At 45.1% G+C, this 12,354-nt stretch overlaps 1 protein-coding gene across 7 annotated transcripts in view; it reads right to left on the bottom strand.

Moving 5' to 3' along the window:
* The window catches only part of HNRNPH1 (heterogeneous nuclear ribonucleoprotein H1), a 9,163-nt gene extending 2,749 nt beyond the window's left edge, over positions 1–6,414 (bottom strand). For 3 of the 7 annotated variants that reach the window (XM_046666072.1, XM_046666077.1, XM_046666073.1), the window contains exons 1-10: positions 6,314–6,414; positions 5,718–5,846; positions 4,225–4,380; positions 3,870–4,013; positions 2,221–2,359; positions 1,092–1,270; positions 936–1,007; positions 746–879; positions 449–584; positions 1–36 (exon numbers count right to left, since the gene is read on the bottom strand). The exon at positions 1–36 is cut by the window's left edge. In XM_046666072.1, the coding sequence (XP_046522028.1) occupies positions 1–36; positions 449–584; positions 746–879; positions 936–1,007; positions 1,092–1,270; positions 2,221–2,359; positions 3,870–4,013; positions 4,225–4,380; positions 5,718–5,814 (1,093 nt within the window). In that variant the 5' untranslated portion in view covers positions 5,815–5,846; positions 6,314–6,414. The remainder of the gene's footprint in view (positions 37–448; positions 585–745; positions 880–935; positions 1,008–1,091; positions 1,271–2,220; positions 2,360–3,869; positions 4,014–4,224; positions 4,381–5,717; positions 5,847–6,313) is intronic. The other 4 variants (XM_046666078.1, XM_046666074.1, XM_046666075.1 and 1 more) reach the window with 3 other exon arrangements.
* Between the last annotated feature and the right edge of the window lie 5,940 nt (positions 6,415–12,354).

The raw sequence follows: 12,354 nt of genomic DNA, 5'->3' as shown, positions 1-12,354 counted from the left end.
CTGTAGAATTCAAGAAGAGTTCTACATATCTGTGTTCTGAAATGAGAAAAAAAAAGTTTGAAAATGTTTGTTGGTGAAAGAAAACAAGATAAGCACTTAAACAAGTAGATCCATGAACTTGAAATACTTTTGGTAAAAAAAATTATAGCTACTTCTCAAGTGATTTACCTTAACTATCCAAGCTTCAAAAACCAGCCTTTTGTTTTAAACATTCACCTAAATTGCTTTAAGTTTGTCAATTAAGACATACTTCAAGTCAGCGTTCATAAAACAAATCCCTTTCAGTCATACTAATTTTAAAAATCATAAACTTTTAAAACACATCCCGAAGAACTAACATACTATCAGGGAACAAATTTCTCACACATTCTTACTATTCCTCTATCATAAACGTCAGTCACACAACCACCTGTTGACAGAGCCTCCCAGATACTGAAATCACACTTACGCATATTGGCTTTGTCTTTCGACATAGCTGCCACGGCATCTTCGTGAGTTGCAAACTCAACATCTGCTTCACCAGTTACTCTGCCATCAGGACCGATTTCAATATGTACTCTCACAGGGTTGAGCGGTGAAAAGAACTAAATATAAACACAACATATTTCTGAGAATCAAGTCAAACATCTATTGTTACAAAAAACAAAACCTCTAACATGCTATGCTTTTTCACCTACGTAGGCTGAACACCGAGTTGTTACTGCTATACTGAAACAGATGACTTGTGAATTTATCTTGCACTTACATTATAAATATCATTCTCAGTGGCTCTGTAAGGTAAGCCCCGCATGTGTACACAGTGTCCTGTTGTGCTCTGGAAAGTAGAACCACCATCCCCGTATCTGTGATCAGACATTCCTGAAAAACAATAATTGAGGTCTAGATGGACAAGAGTGTAAATATCCTTCGCTTGAGAAATTTAATTCTTACCTTACCTCTTCCAAATCTATCTGACCCAAATCCATAGCCATCATTATAGCCATTATAATCATCATAGCCTCCATAACCTGAAAGACAGAAAGTACAATCCATCAAACAAAGCCAGGTACAGACACAACAGACCTGATGACACCTACATATTCTTTACGTACCTCCACCATAAGCACCACGCCTCATTCTTTCAAAGCCAGCTCCCCTGCCAATGCTGTTGTACCCTCTGCCAGCCCCAGGTCTGTCATAAGGACCTGGCCGCTGCATGGCCATAAGCTTTCGTGGTGGATCATAGTGAGTTCTAACTTCAGCTCGACTGCTCTTAAAGATTTCGATATACCTAAAGCATTGTTCACGAGGGAAGGGGATGGGGAGGGGAGAGAAAACATTAGTTCATTTCATACAGGTATTTAGTTACACAAGAAAACAATGTAGTCATAGCCATGAAACTGACTAATATTTAAAGCCAGATTTTTTATATTTGCATAGGCAATGACCAGAAAATCACTCAATTTTAAGATTATTTAATGTAAACTTCATAGGAAAAAAACTCACTCCTCTGAGGCAGAGCGCCCAACCTTAGGGGTAGAGAGGAGTACTTAAAATTATTTTCAGGAGGGAAAGAATTCCACTCAACTTTCAACATTTCATGTCTTAAATCCATTGGCAGCATGTATAGCAAGTGGGCTAAAATGCCAGCCTCCACCAACAGTCTAGCCCACACTACACATTTCCTTTCGCCAATAAACACCCCAGCCTATGCTTTTAGTAAGAATCAGCATAGGCAAGCGCATGCTTCAATGAAAAATAGTCACAAGCAAAGAGAATAACACCTTTTGTGACAATTTCTTGAAAGCTATGCTTATTAATACATATGCAGAATATTTATACAGCAAGAAAAAGTTTGTTGCATTTCAACTTTAAAAACAAGATCAGAAAGTATCACATTTTCTTATGGTAATATTAATTTACTAGGTGGGTGTTATTACAGCTAAAGCCAGGTTTGCATTAACATTTTTTTAAAGCCATAGTCTCTCAACTCCATTGACTGGGGTTAATTAGGAATCGTACAAAATTGTAAAGTCGACCAAATTAACTGGGGACAATTTTAAAATTTCATCTGAATACACTACGGGACTGTGACATAGGAAAAGTTTGAGAATTGTTGGCAAAACATCAATGAATGGGGACTAGGTCATAGATTAATTTCTTCCTTCTAAGCAGAGAGAATATGGATTTAATTGTTTACCATAAGAAAAGTGACAAATCCAACCAACCATCCATCCCCACCTGTGCCCTATTCTTTCCTTGTGTTTCTTTAGAGCCTTTTCAGCTATTTCCTGTGAAGCAAACTGCACGAAGGCCTCCCCCGTACTCCTCCCCTGGAAGTCCACCGGCAATGTTATCCCATTTGGCACGATTTCCAACCCTTCAACCCAAGGACAAATAACCCCAGTAGGGGGGCAATATTAACATCACAAGCCCAGAAATGATTCTTCTTATAGCTTTAAATAAACCAGAATTTTAACTTTAGGTGAACGGTATGCTTTCAACAAGTACTCTTTAAATATGCATTGCAGTAATATGAAGTTCCATTATTACAAATCACAACGCAATTCTTAACACACCCCATGTCACAGTATACAAGAAAAAACTCGATGAACACAGGATGCATTAAGAATTCAACAATTAAGAATACGTATCTATGCAACTTAATGTAGAAAATTATACAAGAATTTAATAGTTTCAAGCATTAAGTAAAACAGTTTTATGAAATTTAAGACACACCTTTTACCTCATTTTATATTTCAATGTTTTAAGTTAGTGGAACTTCAAAAAGTTTAAAACAAATTTACACGTTCAAACATTTTATATACAAATTGAAACATTGCTCAAGTCATATCATTGACAAACATACAATCTAAACTTTCAACAAAAAACTGATCTACACAACACAATCATGCACTCTTATGCTCTAACAGTAGTATGATTCACTTCTGGAAATTCCGTCTATGAAAAATCCTTTCCGTGGATACATTCCCAAGCTTACAAAAAGGGCTTAAAGCACTCTCCTAGAAGATATGAAATTATGTTCATATTTAACGTTGACAGATAGCATTCAATTCTCACCAATTTAGACAAAAACAAAACAGACTTGATTTCAAAAATTCTGGCAAAATATTAGGACTTGAGACACATCTAATAGTCAAGATTTTCATACATACTACAGTAAACCATGAAAGGATTTCTTGTTCTTAACTCCAGTTTATCACATCATGATTAAGTAATAGTACTTAAAATATACAATGTAACATTTCTGCTAAACATGCAATTTTTATCAGCTCTTCAGCATAAAAACATTCAAATACTTTAGGCCCAGAACAATTTCAAAACACTTTCTGTATTTCAGATACTAAGACTACATTCAACCTACTCTTACATTAGATTGACTTTCATTAAGTTTATAATTCCCTGGCTAAACCAGTTGCTGCCATAACGGGGTTTTTTTTGCATAAAGAGAATTAGACCATTAGAGACAATTGTGGTGCCACGACCCAGTGTGTCTTACAACAGACACCTGCCAGAAATCACAACCTAACTTACGCTAATCTAATGTGAAGGGATCTTACCTTTAACTTGCAGTACACTTTGCTGAACAGCATTGTGAGGAAAAGTAGTTAAGCTGTTGAGGACACTCCTCAAAGATCTACTCTGAACTATAATACTAAATATAAGCAAAGTTAGCATTTTGGAAGTACTTTATTACCACCTTTAAGATGGGCTTAAATTATTTGAAGGTCTCCAGGAAGAAGAAAATATTAAGTCATCTGCACATACTCACAACCTGTTTAAATGTCTAAGCTGCTAAACTTTATTTAATCACATGTTGCCAGAAGCTAGCCAGAACTCGCTGCTCAGCAACAAACAGGACTACATACCTGAGAAGAACTGAACAATTTCCTCCTTGCTACATCCAAAGGGGAGTCCTCTAAGCCGTACAAAGCCATCATTGGCCGTGTCAGGACTATTTGGACCAGTATGCTTCAACACCCAATCCATTTCAACGTTGTTTGACTTGAATACTGAAAGAGGTGCTTAGAATTAGTCAACTTTGGAAAGTCAGAGATCAAAGTTCAGATTTCCTGGGTCTTTAGATAATCTAGGAAGAGCTGCCATAAACTCCCTTAGAGGACCATTTCCATGCGGTCAAATACCTAAAATTCAGAAGGGGTAAGATACATCTCTATGTGTTTAATGTTTTATTTACTGTTACTAGGGCAACATAAATCAAACCTTCAACATATCTGTGTCCCATAGTTTCTCTGTCTTTTTTCAGGGCCAATTTGACTTCATCTTCTGATTCAAGTTCAACAAAAGCCTCGCCACTGGGTCTGCCTTCTCTGGTGTAGATGAAACGAATACCTTGAGCCCCATTTTGAATTTTGCAGTCTGGAAAGAAAACAACCGTTAATACAGAATTTAAAACTTAAAACCACCTCTGGGCGATACAGATGAAACGCCTGCTCATGCCCCCACTACAAAGGAGATCATTTGTGAAGCCTAGAATGACCAAGACTTTTACCAACTTTGAGGATGCTTCTGTTCACTAACTAGGCAGTTAGCCTCTCCCAATGAAACTTTTATTCCCTAGATGGTATAGTCCCAATCTGATCAAACCTTTTTAATCCCTAGATGATACATTCCCAATCAAAAAAATCCAGTATTCTAAGCAGTCTCCTAGCAAAGTTACGTCTTAAGTCCTCACTACCCAAGTGTCTCCATTAAACATTTGTACCTTCTCAGCAAATTCTGTCTGGACTTTGTGATTTTGTGGCATTTCCTCAATATACCGAGTTTCAGGTCTTCGTCTGGGGCATTTGACCGTTTTACCTTACTAGCAGCAACATTACAGTTTGTTTCGAATCCAAATCGCAGGGGCAACACTCACCTGAAAGGGGGTCAGTGTTACCAAGCTAAAAGGCTCCAAGTTGCACAGCTGAGCTGAAGCCGGGCCGCCCAGCGGAGGGGCTCCCGGCGCACTGGGTTCCCGCTTACAGGTCGCGTCCTGGCACCAACGCTACACTCAGGCAGAAGGCAACACTACCGTGTCCTTCCAAAGCCTGTGCATTTCTTGCAAACACCCTCACCAGCCTAGTCTCACGCTAATGAGAACGAGAACGCTTCGACAGAGGTTATTCAGGAAACCTTCCCACCGGGTAAAAGCTACACAGGCAAACTTCCCTGGGCTTCAGTGTCCTCAAACGCAAAGTGAGCCAGACCAAGAACTAGAGGAGCAAGAACTCTTCAATTACCCAATCTCGATTAGGAAATTGTCTGAAATTAAGAAGTGACATTTTAACTTTCCGAAGCACAACGCCCCTTGTCGAGAACGTACTTTCAAAATTGGAAACTCGCAATTACAACTCGCAAGACTCTTCAAAACGTCACTGTTACTCGCCCAGCCTCTGCGTAGTTTCCTTTAGACCGAGGAAGAAATCTCACTCACCCTTTTCGAAAAACCTTCACAGCAGAACTAGCGCCTGAAGGCAGCGAGTGTGCAGGCCGGCCGGCGAGGCCGCACTCCCCGGGGCGGCGGCGGGGGCGTTCGCGACGCGCACTGCGCAACCGCGGCCGGCGGGAGCAGCCGACCCCGCCTGCCGCCGCCAGGGGGCGCCCCGCCCGCCGCCCGCCCGCCCGCCTGCCCCCTCCCGCCGCCATCTCCCGCCGCCGCCGCCACCTCCCACCTCCCGCCGCCCGCTGCCGCCCCGTCCTCCGCGCCAACTCACCAGAAAAAAATCGCTGCACTTCGTCGGCCGAGCAGGACCAGGGCAAGCCCCGGACCTTCACCACGAAGCCCTCTCCGCCTTCGGTGCCCAACATCATCGTCTCCGCGGGGGTGCTGGCGTCCGAGCGGACTGCAAGGCGGGGCGACGCTCAGGCCGCGGAACGTCCCACCAACGGCCTCGGCCCGAGGCACCGGCCGCACCGGAGTCTCCGAAGAGCCGGTCCGGCGCGCAAGCCCCAACCCCGGCGACTGCGACCCCCACCACCTCCCCGCCGGCCGCCGGCCCCCGAGGCCTCTGTGGGCACCAAGTACCAGCGCCCCGAGCCGAGGGGGCCCCGGCCGGGCGCCAGCGTGGAGGCGAGGAAATGGCGGCGGCCGCTTCCGCTCCGCCTCCTCCGACATCTCACACAATAGAGGCGGCGGGGCCTGCAGGCCTCGGCCGCCCTGCGCGCCTCGGCGAGCCACTCCCGGCTCCCAGCGGCGGCCCGCGCCTCGCCCAAACCCCCAGGTTCTACAGAGGTCTGCGCGCACGCACTGCTGCCGAAAACGGCGTCCTCGGAGACCACTGGCGGCGAATACGGCGCAAGAAACACTCACCTAAACGCAGGACTCCGGCGTGGCTGAGAAGAAATGGCCAGCGAGCGCCTGCGCAACCTAAATAAGGCCCTTTGAACAAGCTCTGCGCACGCGCAGCCAGGGGCCCGCCCCGCCCCCTTGCGTCACACAGACCTAGAGCGCACGCGTAATTTCATGAGCGGGCCGAGCTCCAGCATTATTACGCGCATGCGTCTTGAGCTCAGCCCCGCCAACCTTAAACGCGCCGGGTCTTTTTGCGCCTGCGCCTTGTCGCAATTATTGAACTTCGAGCCTCAGCGATTTAGACAGTAGTTTAGATTCATGCGCATGCGTCTTCCTTCAAACCGCTCTCTCGCGTTCCCCGCCACAGTGGGGAGGGGAATGGCGGCAGTCGGTTTCCTGTAGGGACGGCCTGACAGTCCCGGCCTGAGGAGGCCGTCCTCCTGCCACTACGCACAGTCTATTATCAGCGCTCCCGGCCGACCTGACGGACAGGCTCCCCGCCCTTGCACCGTCTGTCTCCCCTTTCTCCCTAGAGCCCGCCGGCAACCGCCGGGCCTCCCCTGCGGCCGCGGGCCCGGAGCGCGTCCAGGCGTGTGTGCTCCGCTCCCCTTACCTGCCGCCGGCCGGCCCGGGCCCGCCCCGCGCGAGGTCGGTGCGCCCTGACTCCGTCCCACACCCGCCTCCGCCCCTGTGGCCCCGCTGCCCGCCCCGGGGTCGCGGCCCCGGCACAGCGCGGCGCGCGCCGCCCTTTCCGGCTTCGCTCTCCAGGGCCGAGTAGGCACCGTTACAGCCCTTTGCCGGGCGGAGATGCTGAAAGGTGACCCACGGGCGCCCCGCGTGCGCGGATTGCACGAGACCGCGACGTTCGCGATGTCCAGCAGGACCGCGGGAGACCGGGAAGATGCCCGTGGCCTCCCGGGCCTCCGCTTCTCTGACCCGGCTGCCCTCGCCACTGCAGGCCTGGGGGACGGAGGCGGTAGACGAGTTAACCGTCAGGCAGTGCCGTTAGTGAAGGCCTCCGAGCGCCACCGCGGGAAGATGCGCACGAGGCGCGTTCCCTCCCAAGCGCAAAGTCTGGAGGCCAAAGCCAGTTTTGACAGGTTTGAGAAAACTAGAGAAGACATCAGTGAAACAATGGGGAGGGTGATCCAAGATAGGATCCCACGGGTAGGCAGGGCCGGATCTCGAAATTATCTGGAAGGGCCGTTGAGGCCTTGGCGAGGGTGGTAATTCGAAGCGCCCGGGAGGGCGTGGCAGGTCTTCGGCAGGGACAGAGAAGCTGTCTGTAAAGGAAAACGGTCGCTGGGAGCGAGCGGGACCCAGATGGCAGGGTGAATGACGCCGCCTGCGCTCAGCCGCAGAGGGAGCTAGAGGAGATGGAAGGCGTTTCCACTGATGCCGCCGAAATGTGGGACTTCCAAGTCCTCCAGACAGGGGGTGTATCTCTGGGTAATTCCAAAGCAAGGAGAACACCTTTTGCTTTTGGATACTCTTTCCAGGACATCACAGAAACACCTCCAGGCGAGTCTTCTTAACAGGCTTACAGCGTTTGAGACTTCTCATCTTATTAAATGACCAACAACGCTAGTTTTCGATTAGATGAAGGGAAAACCCTGAGCCCCTTTGTAGTGCATAAAAAAACATTTTTTACCCTTTTTAACAAGGCCACGTTTCTGAAGTGCTTATTTTTCCCAATTTTTTTCTAAAGTTTTCTGGGGTTTTCTTTCATAATAAGAGTAAATGTCACGTATAGTCATCATAGAAAGATTAGGTCATTTCCTTAGGATAGATTTCTAGAAGTAAAATTATTCAATGAAAGGTCTGCGTATTTTTAGGGCTACTAGTAATAAAAGGTTATAGCACTTGACAAGCCTCTCTGTGGGGTGTGAGGATTCCATATCCCCTTGTTTTGCCAACACTGAAAATGTCCTTTCCTCTAATCTGCTAATTTAGTACTGAGAAAACCCATATCTCTAAGTTGCGTGTTTGTTACTAGCAAGGTAGAATAAATTTTATGCACTTATACCCAATTCCCTCTTAAACAAACTGTCAGTTTGACTTCTTTCTCCAGTGATCTTTGGTTTTTATTGAAGCTATTAACCCTTGGCCATAGTTGCCCCAAAAGTTTTTCTGTTCACTTACCTTTTAATCATTATTGTTGTTATTGTTTTGTTATGTTTAGACATACAGAAGTTTTCAATTTTGATGAAGCCATGGATACTTTCCTTTGAGTTTGTCTTTAAGCTCAGAAAACCCTTCCCTATACAGAGATGAAGCATATATTTATTCATTATCTTTTTTATCTATTCTAAAACACGTTTTCTCACAGTTTAACTCTTCTAAAATAGCGATATCTGGGGCCAGCCCAGCAGCGCAATGGTTAGGTTAGCATGTTCCACTTCAGCGGCCCGGGGTTGGCCGGTTTGGATCCCAGGTGTGGACATGGCACCACTTGGCAAGCCATGCTGTGGCAGGCGTCCCACATATAAAGTAGAGGAAGATGGGCATGGATGTGAGCTCAGGGCCAGTCTTCCTCAGCAAAAAAGAGGAGGATTGGTAGCAGATGTTAGCTCAGGGCTAATCTTCCTCAAAAAAATAAAAAAGTGATATGCTGGGGCTGAGTGGTTAAGTTCTGATGCCCCACTTTGGCAGCCCAGGGTTTTGCTTTGGATCCCAGGCACAGACATGGCATGGCTGATCAGGCCATACTGAGGCAGCGTCCCAGATAGCAGAACTAGAAGGACCTACAACTAGAATGTACAACTATGTTCTGGTGGGCTTTGAGGAGAAGAAGAAAAAAAGAAGATTTGCCACAGATGTTAGCTCAGGGCCAATCTTTAAAGAAAAAAATAGTGATATGTCTTAAAAATCAATGGCATGTCATAATTTAATTGGCAGCATTTTTTTTTGGTGTTACACAAATAATGGTGTGTCTTAAAATTGATGACATCTTAGACGATGGAAACTGGTATATTCTACTTTTTTATTTAATTTTTGTGATGACACATTAAAGCCATTAAAATTATGTTTTTATCGACCTTTTGTGTGTGTGTGTGTGTGAGGAAGATTGGCCCTGAGCTAATATCTCTTGCCAATCTTCCTGTTTTTTGCTTGAGGAAGATGGTCCCTGAGCTAACATCCGTGCATCCTCCTCTACTTTGTATATGGGATGCAGCCATAGCCTGGCTTGATGAGTTGTGTGTATGTCCATGCCCAGGATCTGAACTTGTGAACCCCAGGCCACTGAAGCAGAGCGTACAAACTTGACCACTATGTCACCAGGCCAACCCCTATGTTTTCACAGATTTTTTTAATGGTGTGAAGAAATGTTTGTGATATAATGGTATGTAGGAAAAAAACAGAATACAGAATTAATGAGTTGTATATCAACCATGTAAAACTATGTCAATATTATGTTAAAGCACTATAGCACCAGCACAGAAAGAAACAGCTCAATGGGACAAAATCTAGAAACAGGTCCAAGGAGTATTTGGGAAATCAGTATTCAATGAGGTGATTTTCATATGAGAATGAAAAGAATTTTCTAAAAATGGTGTTAAATCCAATGACTAGAAATTTGGGAAAAAATAGTATTCACACTGTACATCAAAATGAACTGAATAGATTAGAAAGATTTAAACTTAAAAGTATATAAAGCTAAAAGTACTAAATAAAATGTGTGTACATATGTGTTTATAAATTTTTGAGATGAGGAAGGCATTTCTAAGTATGAAATCAAAGACATAACCACGAAGGGAAAAACTGGTACATTTACGTCATAAAAATAAGTTTTAAAATTCTGTATAGAATAAGAGAATTGAAAAACATTGAGAAAAAATTTGCAACACATATGAAACACAAAGAATGTGTGTATGTGCACAGCGTGTGAAATATCTATACACATAAATATATACATATGTACATATATACACATGAAATGCTTACTCTGTCCCAGTGTATTACATACAGTATCTCATCTAATCTCCAAAATAACCCAATGAGAGATATGTACTATTATTATCCCCATTTTACAAATAGGCAAACTGTAGCTTAAAGAGAAATTAGAGAAATTTGCTCCTGCTGCACAGCTGGTAAACAGCGGGATGGGAATTGAGCAACTAGTCAGCTAGGAATCCCAGACCATAAAGCCTCAGAGGAACAGAATTTACAAAAGAGGAAATGCAAATGATCAATATATATGAACAGTGTCTCCCTGGGGCTGGCCCGGTGGTGTAATGGTTAAGTTCCCCCACTCCACTTCAAGCGGCCCGTGTTCACAGGTTCAGATTCCAAGCACAGACCTAGCACGGCTCATCAAACCAGGCTCTGGTGGCATCCCACATAAAACAGAGGAAGATCGGCACAGATGTTAGCTCAGCAACAATCTTCCGCAAGCAAAAGAAAAGAAGATTGGCAACAGATGTTAGCTCAGGGCCAATCTTCCTCACACACAAAAGTATCTCCTTGGTGGTAACCAAAGAAATACAAATTAAATAAAATAATGCAATGCCTTTTGCCACTAATTTTCAAATTAATGACTGTTAAAAATAATCAATACAGCTGGAAAGGATGCAGGCAGGTGCCATGGGCGTACATTGTGGTTGGAATGTAAATTGGTATACTCTCTCTGCAGGCCTATTTGCAATACATATTCAAAGTCTTAAAAATATACATCCCCTTTGATCCATACATGCCACTTCCAGTTTTGCACAGATTTACATTACAACAATATCCGTTGCAGCACGAAATAGGGAAATTTCCGAAAACAACTTAAATGTCTAATGATGAAGTGAATAAATCGTGGTGCATCTTTATCATGCATTCTCACTTAAGGCAATATCATCCCCCATGGGGGCAAAAATTTGTTCTTGAGTGTGGCAGCACTGAATACATCTTAGCTATTCTAATGGTTTGTAGCCCTTCAAAGGACCACAGTACATAAAAAGATATACTGAATATCTATGCTGTTAAAATTTCATGGCTGGGGGAGATTAGGGAAAAATTGTCTAAAAATGCTCCTTTGGGTGGCGATCATGGAACAAAAAATTGAAAAAAACTGATCTATATAATTGATTACTCAGCAGTTATTAAAAATGTTGACACAGAAGTATATTTTTTACTGGAAAGATGTTTACAATATTTCTTGAGCGAAAAAAGCAACTTATGAAACAATAACATGGTATGGCTCAGTTTTCTGACATATATATAATTACACACATGCATAGAAAAATTGTACGTATCTGGAAAAGATATACTCCAAAATGTTACAGGGACTTTACGTTTGGGTGGTGAGATCATGGGTGATTTTTTTTTTTTTTTTGGCTTCCTGATATTTTCAATTGTTTTCGTGGTGAATACTCATCACCTGCTTATATAAAACTTTACAATTAGATATAAAGCTTTACAATTATCTTAGCAGTAAAGATTGAGAACCTCAGGACGGCTGGCTGTTTCCCCCCATCCTCCTGGCACCGCAGCCCCAGCCCCCTCCGGAACTGCTCGGTTTTTTGTTTATTTGTTCTTGGTTTTTGTGGGGAGTTTTTGGAGGAAGATTAGTCCTGAGATAACTGCTGCCAATCCTCCTCTTCTCTTTTCGCTGAGGAAGACGGGCCTGAGCTAACATCGTGCCCATCTTCCTCTACTTTATACGTGGGACGCCTACCACAGCATGGCTTGACAAGCGGTGCCACGTCCGCACCCAGATCCGAACCTGCGAACCTGGGCCGCCAAAGCGGAACGTGTGAACTTAACCTCGGCGCCACCGGGCCGGGGCCGGAACCTGGAACTGCTCTTTTGAAGCTGGAGACAGAAAGGGAGCCACGGTGGCTCGCGGTAGTGTCCGGGTATGGGGTCCCAGGCCCCGCGCCCCGCGCAGCGCGGCCGTGCCTTCCGCCTGTGTGATCGCGGTGGTGGTAAATAAGCGCGCTCCGCGGACGCCTCGGGCGGGCTCCGGCGCCGCACACAGGAGCCTGGCGCGCCGGAAACGAGGGCGCCCGCCCCCCGCCCGCGCGGAGGCGGAGCAGCAGGCCCGCCGGCCGCGACCTGGACGCGCCGCTAAC

This window comes from Equus quagga, chromosome 7 (assembly GCF_021613505.1).
Source record: "Equus quagga isolate Etosha38 chromosome 7, UCLA_HA_Equagga_1.0, whole genome shotgun sequence".
Taxonomy (NCBI): domain Eukaryota; kingdom Metazoa; phylum Chordata; class Mammalia; order Perissodactyla; family Equidae; genus Equus; species Equus quagga.
The sequence above is the reverse complement of the archived record's forward strand: the minus strand, read 5'-3'. Positions and strand labels throughout refer to the sequence as shown.